This window comes from Pieris napi, chromosome 14, assembly GCF_905475465.1.
Source record: "Pieris napi chromosome 14, ilPieNapi1.2, whole genome shotgun sequence".
In the NCBI taxonomy this organism is placed as follows: domain Eukaryota; kingdom Metazoa; phylum Arthropoda; class Insecta; order Lepidoptera; family Pieridae; genus Pieris; species Pieris napi.
In genome coordinates, this window is record NC_062247.1 from 11,614,061 (window position 1) to 11,623,961 (window position 9,901).

The 9,901-nt window shown below is 30.7% G+C and overlaps 1 protein-coding gene across 1 annotated transcript in view; it reads right to left on the reverse strand.

The window, feature by feature from the left end:
- Positions 1 to 9,101, reverse strand: part of LOC125056234 — a 31,527-nt gene extending 22,426 nt beyond the window's left edge. Inside the window, exon 1 of the mRNA XM_047659267.1 lies at positions 8,946 to 9,101. Coding sequence (XP_047515223.1) covers positions 8,946 to 8,982 — 37 coding nt within the window. The 5' untranslated portion in view covers positions 8,983 to 9,101. The remainder of the gene's footprint in view (positions 1 to 8,945) is intronic.
- Positions 9,102 to 9,901: the final 800 nt, after the last annotated feature.

Here is a 9,901-nt window from a genome sequence, read left to right on the forward strand (position 1 = left end):
AAGCTGGAATGACGTGGAGTGACAATAAGAGAGCTACCCAAGACCAATCAGGCTGGTTCCCTACGCAGGATGCATTGGGGGATATATGACTTTAGTCAAGTAAGTCACGCCTTTATTGCCATAAATATTTTGTTTTACCGCTGCCGGTTCGGTTTTTATATAAATATTTAATAAAACCAAATTATTTAATTAATTAATACCTACTACAACCTTTCTCTTCTTTGGGTAGAATGCCGACGTAAGGGGTCTAGGCTTACAAAGGAAAAGAAAATTGGCGCAATCCCATGTTAGTCACCGTACCCACCACGGAATATCATCACAAAGTGGCAATGCTCTAAGCATCTGTATCATGATTATATAACTATAAATAATCTTCATAAAAATCAAACGACACCGCAATTTTGTTTATATCAATATAATATACATCATTTATTAAATAAAAATAACAATTAATTATTGTTTATGAACATAACTTTTACACATTTAAAGAAAACACTTTTTTAACGGATTGAACCTATGTATTATTATAAACTTATAATTATTTTACATTAGTTTAAATTATTCCCGACGTTTCGCGTGCTGTACAGCATGCGTGGTCACGGTGCCTGAAGACAAAAGGTGTTGAATGTCAAAAAGTATCACAGCTGTAGAAAAAGTTATATATTTATTTCCCCGGAGTTGGAATCGACTAAAAGATGAAGGGTGAGCACGCGAAACGTCGGGAATAATTTAAAATTATGTAAAATAATTATAAGTTTATAATAATACGTAGCTTCAATCCGTTAAAAAAGTGTTTTCTTTAATTTTTTATGAATTTCGTATTAAATCTATACGTTTTCATTCCTATTACGAGATGGCTAACTCGAATTAAAGTTAATTTAATACTGGTGACATGAAATTGCATATAGTTTGGTTATAGACTACCATAATAATGGATGTTACAAAATTCATAGAATCTACATAAAGTTATTCCTTAATATATATTTATTTACTGCATAAAATTACTACAAGTTATAACAAAAGAAAGTTAGCGCAACTGTTAGTCGTCACAACATTAAAAATTCATTCCTATTGACAGCCTTGTACTATTTTTTGAAGAATAAAAATCAATCCTTAATAACTATGCTGGAGCATAATAATTAATATTGTATAACTGTCATATATTGTGTAAAATTACGAATATGTAGAACAATTTTCAAATGTCTAAGAATGGATATAATTACTTGACCCGATAAAAATACCGTCATGAATATAGAGTTAAGTTCGGTGGTGGTTGTTGAAGGGACGTTCAAATGTATGTAAAAATAAAACTCTTTTTTTGGGTATCAACTGGCGTTAATCGTATAAAACTTGAGATTATAACTAACATAAAATCAGGCTGTGGTGTTGCGACGCTCGACTAACGAAAAACTTACTTGACTTATTGAAAGGTTCTTAAATCTAAGTGACACGTCTTATCTTACCTATAAAGAATATGTGTAGTCGACCTATTGGTTATTCGGAAACAAGAATGTTATATTACAATTTATGAGTGTGGGAAAAGGGCTCATTTTGGCTTCATGTGTGCGATAATTGCTAACATTTTGTGTGTGTAATTTAACTAAAATAATATGTTTGGTTACATAACTAGCGTCAATGTAGGTTTTTTAAGACCAAATAAATTGGTCATAACGTCGCTCATGATTGTAGAAAAGCTAAAAGCTTATAATTATCTCTTTCTTTGGTAATAATAATAACACTTTATTAACATCACAATAACAAAAAATTAAGAAAGATGGACAGATGACATTATAGAACTGGCGGGGAAAACCTGGATGAATATTGCCCAAGACAAGGAGAAATAGAAAAATATGGAGGAGGTTTTTACCCTTAAAGGGGCCTTACAAAAACTAGACCACTCAAAAAAAAAAAACGAACTAACTTAATTTTTTAAAACTTATACTAACACAACTAATACTAATATTAAGGAATGTAAAGGAACAAATTGTTGTATGGATTAATAAAGCTTTAATAATAATAAACAAAAAATAAAATAAAAGAAGAATAATGATGTTAGTGGGCGGTTTGCAGTTTCTTCAACTAACTTCTTTAAAACTATATCTACTTTCTTAGACAATGTTACTTTGAGATATATTCAAGGATAATAAATAGTTATTTTATTTAGAGTGACGGTGAAAATTGGCTGACATATTGGGGCTTTAGTGAAGAAAAGTTAGGACAGTTTCCTTTGAATATTTGATAGGGTTCTTTATTTGTGACAACGTCCATTCTCTTGTTTGAGTTGGGTACGAACCTATCATTTTTAACTTTTCATAACTTACCACAATTTATGTAACTTTCTAGTTTATTTTCATTTATAGATCAAGAATTTAGTTTATTAAACCTAAGCGAAGAATTATAGAGTGAGTTGTTTTATGTATATTTTTTAATAAAATTTATAAATAAAATTTGTGATGTCATTTTTTCTTATTTAATTTTTGCATAAGGAGCAGTGTTGGCCTAGTGGCTTCAGCGTGCGACTCTCATACCTGAGGTCGTAGGTTCGATCCCCAATGTGCACCAATGGAATTTCTTTCTATGTGCGCATTTAACATTTGCTCGAACGGTGAAGGAAAACATCGTCAGGAAACCGACAAGTCTTAGACCCAAAAAGTCGACGGCGTGAGTCAGGCACTGGAGGCTGATCACCTACTTGACTGTTAGATTTAAAAATGATGATGAAACAGATTCAAAAATCTGAGGCCAAGACCTAAAGAGGTTGTAGCGCCACTGATTTTTTTTTTAATTTTATGCATACTCGTTGTCTTAGAACATATATCTAACACGCTTAAGGGGATGGTTCTAATCTCTACGCCTCTTAATCAATTTTACTACACTTTAGCAACTTGAACGAGTATTTTTGTTTTTTACATTGACAGCGTTACTTGTGATATTTAATATTTAAAACTACGAAATACAGAAATCAATGTGCATTTATTAAAAATATACAAATCAAGGACATTATGTCATATGTTACTGAATCAATTTATAGGTCACGTCAGGTCATTTGTTTTGGCTCGGAGATCAGTCGAAAATCTTTCGTAAATGTTTACAAAACTAAATATTTTACAAAATATTAAATTCCTTAAAATATTTAAACGCAAGCATATTGTAATTGTATATTATGTTTCAAGTGCTTAACAAATATCATTGTTACATTGTTTAAGGCGTTTTTTTTACTATATTCACATCTACCATAGACACAAAATATTTAAACAATATATTTTCACCTTTTTATCACAATACAGGGAGGAAATGCCGCATTAAAGGTAAACTGCCACAGGGACTAATGTTTTTAGTTTCTATTTATCCATTTTTATTTAAAATGATTACTATGTCGCTTAGGAATATTGTAAATACTTTATTATTTAAGAGTAATTATTTTTATACTAGAACTAACATTTGACAATTCTTATCTATGCATACAATAAGCCAATAATACAATAAGCCTTTGTTGAATAAAAGCTAAAAAATGCGAATAATAGGAGTTCTCCGAAATGGTCATAAAACGATCACTACACAAACAAATATACAGATTTCTGAGAGTTTTAACAACCTTTTGAACCTAAAAGCCTACTTAGAACCCATTTAAGCTTATCAAAAACCGACTTAAGTATGTCTGTGGCTTTACGCAGCCATATCGAATATTATACTAAGTTGATGCTTAAGGGCGAAGTGAAGAATGACCTCATTGATTCTCTGAACTTCAGTTAAGCTAGTTATTATGTTACGCTTTACAAGCGTTTATACCACGTATAAATAAAAATATTTTACTACAGATTAATATAATATAGTTGTTACATTTAGGGTCTGTTTCACAATGTATGGATAAGTTCTACATAAGTTCCATATTAGCTATTTATTACTTATTGGTAGGATAAACACTATTGTTGCGTTTCACGACTGTCAGATAGCGCTATTCGTCACATAAAGTCCATCATAAGCTATGAGTCCGATGAATGTCAAATAGCACAATTTATCTTAAAAATAATTTATGTGTTGCATAGCTATTTGGTACTTTATCCATACATTGTGAAACAGACCCTTAATATCCTAAATAGTTATTATGTAAAACTACTATTTATAGAGACAATATAAATATATAAAACAAAGTCGTGTTAGTTACACCACTTATAACTCAAGATCGGCTGGACCGATGTTAGTTATCTCTTTTTTGATGGATTCTTCTCCGCTCCGAATAGCAGAATAAGTTATAGAATATCGGATAAGTTATCGAATAACAATAATTAAACGAATGCAAACAGCATTTGGTGAAATCCGTTGACAAAACTACGCATCATTTTACATCGAATTCGTGTCGTCATATATCGTGTATATCAGAAAGTGCTTTAACATGCAGTATCGCAATATTGGCGCTAGGGAGAAGAAGCCTTGTGTAAAACTGCCATTTATCTTTCAAAATGGCAAGCAATAAAACATTTCTATATTTGCAAAAAAAGAAAATTAATTTGCAATTAAATTAATGTTAACCTTAATGAAATCCTAAAATAAGTGTAATTAAAGTTAACACGATATTATTAGACTATAAGGTGGAACGAAGTTCGCCGGGTCAGCTAGTAATTATATAACTGAATATAATATTTTTGACTCATGGTACTTTATTCACACTTTCAATAATTATAGGTTGTAAAAAAAACTCGATGAAAACCGTACACCATAATCAAATAATATTTTAACAGCACCGATCATATGCTTAAGGCGAAGTGAAGAACCACCTCTTTGATTCTCTGAACATCAGTTTAAATATGCTTTAAATATTTAATAATTATAATGATTTAAATTAACATGAAATTGGAGTTTTTTTTCCTCACAGACGGGAATAGTGTTCACGTTTATGCACTAGTCTACTAAGGAATACAAAAAATAATTTATAGTCAAAGTTATCTTAATTGGGACGAAATTTAAAACTTTTTGTGTTTACTGGTTCGTAAAATCTAGGGAATCCCCCACAACGAAGTGCTCAGTTTTCTATAAACAGCAAACTAACTCAAGTTTGAGAATGTAGCTTATATAACCGTTATTAAAGTTAAGTGGTTGTTTCGTAATAAACAAATCTAGTTAATTAAGTTTTGATGCTATGATTTTGATTGAATCAAGAAAGGTATTGATGTGTACACTAAATCAAAATTTAATAGAGCGTAACGTGTCATCGCTTAGCGTCGCTCGTAGCCCCTCTGAGACTTAGTTAATAGACCTCTAGTAAGCCATTAGATTAACTAACCTTAACATGTAGTTTTGATATCATAAGTATTATCACATTTGGGCAAAAACAATTGCGTTTTCAACCACAAGTTTGCAGATAAAACATTTATTCATAAAAAGTCAATTAAAAGACTGTTTCATCTTTAAATTATAGGGTAACTCGATACAAAATTATTTTAGCGCAAATTAAAATGCCAAATGACCAACCCTGTTTAAATATAGAGTTTGCATGCATGAAGTTTAATAACTAGTCATATATCTAGCCCGTGAATATAAGACTAGTCGTGGAAAGAAATTGCAAGGGCCGCTGCCGTTTTCTTTGGATAATGTTTGTGATTAAAAACCATGATAGTTAAGCCGCTTTAGTAACTCATGTAAACGCGATTTATTTGAAAAACCAGACCTTATGGTCACTACAATCTTCTATCAAGGCTCTTAGTCTCAGGTTTCTACATCATATTAATTAATCATTTGATTACGTCTTTAGTTCCGGACACACACCGCTGATTTTTGGGTCGAAATGTTGGGCCCTTTTTTCACCGCGCACCGAGTTTCATATATAATATGTTGATCGCACTACGTTAACACTCTTTATAATACGATCATTCACTTTTAACCTTTGAAACTGAATTTTGTATGCTGTGAGGTCACAATAACGTCTTTATTTTCTTTGAAATACATTTCTTCGGGTACTCATGTTTAGAAAATAGGCAGTGTTTCGCAAATATTCAGTAGTTTTCATTGTTTATATTACCAGTACGTACATATTATTTATTAGTGGTTATATAGTTGTTATACAATATTCTAATGAGTATTAATTTCTGTAATCGTTAAGGATGGTATTATTAATTAAATGAATATGTAGCTATCTATTATGTATATAAGATAAACTATATAATCAAGTGGTTAATCATATTAAAACATGATTATACACACTTCATAATATAAATTTAAGTCCGTTCATAAATATTTTTTGCGGTATTTCACCTTTACATCATATATATATATATATATTATATAAATAATACTATATAAAAATGTTGATTATTGCCGTAATATTTAAAAAACGATATTCCACGTTTTAACGTTCTACATAGGGTATTATAGTTACAAAGGTAAACGACCGAAGAAGTTATTCTTAACCCAAGACGTCGTCTGCGTTGACTTATAATAAAATTTACCAGCAAATAATATGTCCTATTACCATAACATTATTTGCAATATAATCTGGCATTAGTACATTAAAATAATTGTTTCATAAAGGATTGTTATCTGAATTATTCCTATTTATTACATGTTTGTAAAAGTGTAAGTATTTTGACCGCGAAAAACTGGTTGATAAATTTACTTAGATAGTTACATAGATAGATATCATTAAAAAGTTGAACATGTTGAAATAGTAGCTTCAATGTGTGATTCTCATCCCTCATAGGTTCGTTACCTTGCTGTTCATCAATGGACTTTCTGTATATGTGCGCATTGTTATGGTGCACTCGCTCGTGCTGTGAATGAAAGCATCGAGATTTAGACCAAAATAAGTCGACACCATGTGTCAGATATAGAAGGATATACATTTTTGTATTAGAAAAACAATTGATAGACAGATACAGATTTCTGAGAATTTCAGCCGTTGTAGTATCATTAGCTTTATATAATAATTGTCTGAACCAGATCTATTCACTACAAACCCTATTTGACGAAATAGATCATTAGCTTCTCAGTGAATAGTTGCTCGCAATTGACGACAACATATGAACGACGTGGAGCATTTGCGGTTGAGAACTAATTGAGAAGGATAGAAATGTTAAGACATAATGAAACTACATCCAATGGATTTACAATGTTCTGTACAATTATGCAATTTATTGATATAGCATGTTACTAACATATTGATTTTTATTTGAAGTCTTTGGTTGAAGAGTTTTCCAGTATTTTAAAGTACCAATTGTGACATGGGGTTGACAAAAATGCGTGCAAATATTGTTAACTTGATTTTCAAGTTGATTTGTTATTGTCTTATCTCTGTATTAAATTTATACGTAACTAGCTGACCCGGAAAACGTCGTTTTACCATGTGTATTATTTCTATGAAACATTTTTTTAGTTCAATAAAAACATCTATCTACTATAATAAAAATAGGGGTAGAGGGGTGACAATTAAGGGTTATTTGTATTTTTGTATGCTGTATCATAAAAAAATAAAAACATTTAGGGGGTTGTGAAATAGATGTTGTCCGATTCTCAGACTTACTCAATATCCATAAAAAAATTCATAAGAATCGGTCGAGCCGATACGGAGGAGTATGGGAACGAACATTGCGACACAAGAATTTTATATATTAGATTTTCGTAATTTCAACTCATGGAAACGCATTGAATGTTAAACTTTAACCTAACGGTTTGTAGTAAATCGTAGCTAAGGCTACGAGAAGCTACGAAGTGTAGCTGCTGTAGCGTGGTAATTATTTATTGTAGCTTATTGGTAAAAAGCAATGACTGATTTTCTGCGATCATTTAAATGTCTTTTATGAAGTTTTTGGCGTCCGTACCGAGGCTCCATTGAAATTATTTAGCATATTTAGATTATCTCGGGACTGTTTGTATATCTATAAAAATAAATGCTATATTTGTTGAAAGAAAACTAGTACTACTACTAAAAAACAATATAACCAATACTGTTGTTTACTTAAATTGTTTTTAAACAATAATAAGACTAAGTTTGTTTTAAATATAAAACCTGCATTAAAAAGTTCGGAATCATTTTTAATGTACTTAAGAAAAAAGGTCGAAATTTTAACATTTATTTAGTATGCTTAATAAACTGAACTATATATAATAAACTGAGCGGCTCTCTCAACTAATCGTACAAGGCAAAGTGGCAGGTAGAAGGAGACCTGGCTGCAGACGCTTGATTGAAAGACCTAAGACATTGATTTGGCCATCCAAAATCAAACTAGCCACGATGATCGCCAACCTTTTCAAGGAGAAAACACTATAAGAACGAATAAACTAATTTAAATTTGACTAATTTTACAAGAACTTCTATGTTTTAGGATATTGGTTTATAATATTAACAAATAGAGCTTTAAAATGTACCCCTACAGGATTAGTTGAAAAATGTGCATTGATAACTTTCATGTTGTTATATAATAATATTGAAATCATTTGGTCTGGTATAACTTGTCTAATCAACCCACAAGGTCGCATTTGTTGGCATAAACGCAAATCCTTAGAAACCTAGCAATCCTTGTAGGAAGCGTATTTCTTTTTAACTTTATAGCAAAGTACAGATCATTATAAACCCATTGACAACGCAGGATGGAGTACCTTGAGCTCGACATTACTGGATCGAGTGACCTGCTGAGGACATTAAATGTTTCTCGTTTCGGAAGCTATTACATATTTTAAGTATATAAGAAAAAATTGTATAAAAAGACTCTAAAGTAATTAATCGATTTCACAAACTCATGTTTTTTGTGTTGATTTTGGTCATGATTGTTTTTTATTCAAAACAATAAATAAGTTTTATAAAAATGAGATTTGTTCACGCACAAATAACTTCCAAATAGAATTTGTCACATCAAAACCAATTTCCACATTTTCATATTTAGACCAATCCTATGAAAAGCTACAAACTAAAATATTCTTAAATGTCCTTATATATTATGTATACTAAATCATACCTTTTATCAATAAGCTCAAAATAATAATGAAATACATCCTTAAATTTGTCTCACTATCTGATCACATATCACACAGTTACACAGAACACGCGCTAATAAGTATGCGTACACGATAATATTATATTAATCTCATAGATACGTCTATCTCCATGGAGAGCGCGCGCACGACTGCCGGCTAATGCTTATTCTGCCCCGCACCCGGCCGAGGTCACAAAGGCTTTTTACATTTTCATGATCTTATGCTTACAGTCTAAGCTACGTTTCTTTGTGTTTCATCAAGCTTTTGAATACCTCGTTGCTCAATACATCATTAGGGGTTATTAAATGTTATTGAAAAATTAATATAACTAATTTCTAATACTATATTACAGTGATTTATATTGTTCTGGATGTTGCAACTTAAGTATAAAATATATTAAAATAATAATACTAATGAAGCCCGTTTATTACAAATCTTTAAAAATGTTGACAATATGAATATGATTTGTTACATTAATTTTATTTTCTCGATTTTTGATATCCTAACTTTCTTGAGTACCATTGATCGGAACACCATCACGGGTAAAAACTTTCTAAAGTATTTTCAAAAAATTTCTGTACGTGTCTTTCTTTCTCCATTCGCTTCCAACTAACGTTTCTATATCTTCTTCTCTTGTATATCCACCTTTTGATATCTACTCCTTCTTTCCCAGGGTATTTTTATTAAATTATAATTTTACGATTTCTTAAATCAGCCTTGTCAAAATGACCGATATAACGATCAAAAGAAATTTAAATAACCTAACCTTTTAACCTTACAAGCTACGTTGTAAATAATCTTTTCAATAACCTACTTTCTCACAAACACATATTATAAAGGTTTTTGTTTTCATACATAGTTGCTATTAACTTCTAAGTTTATTTCTTTATTTTAGCCTGGTTTTTTAATCAACTGATGAGTATGACCAAAAAGCCAT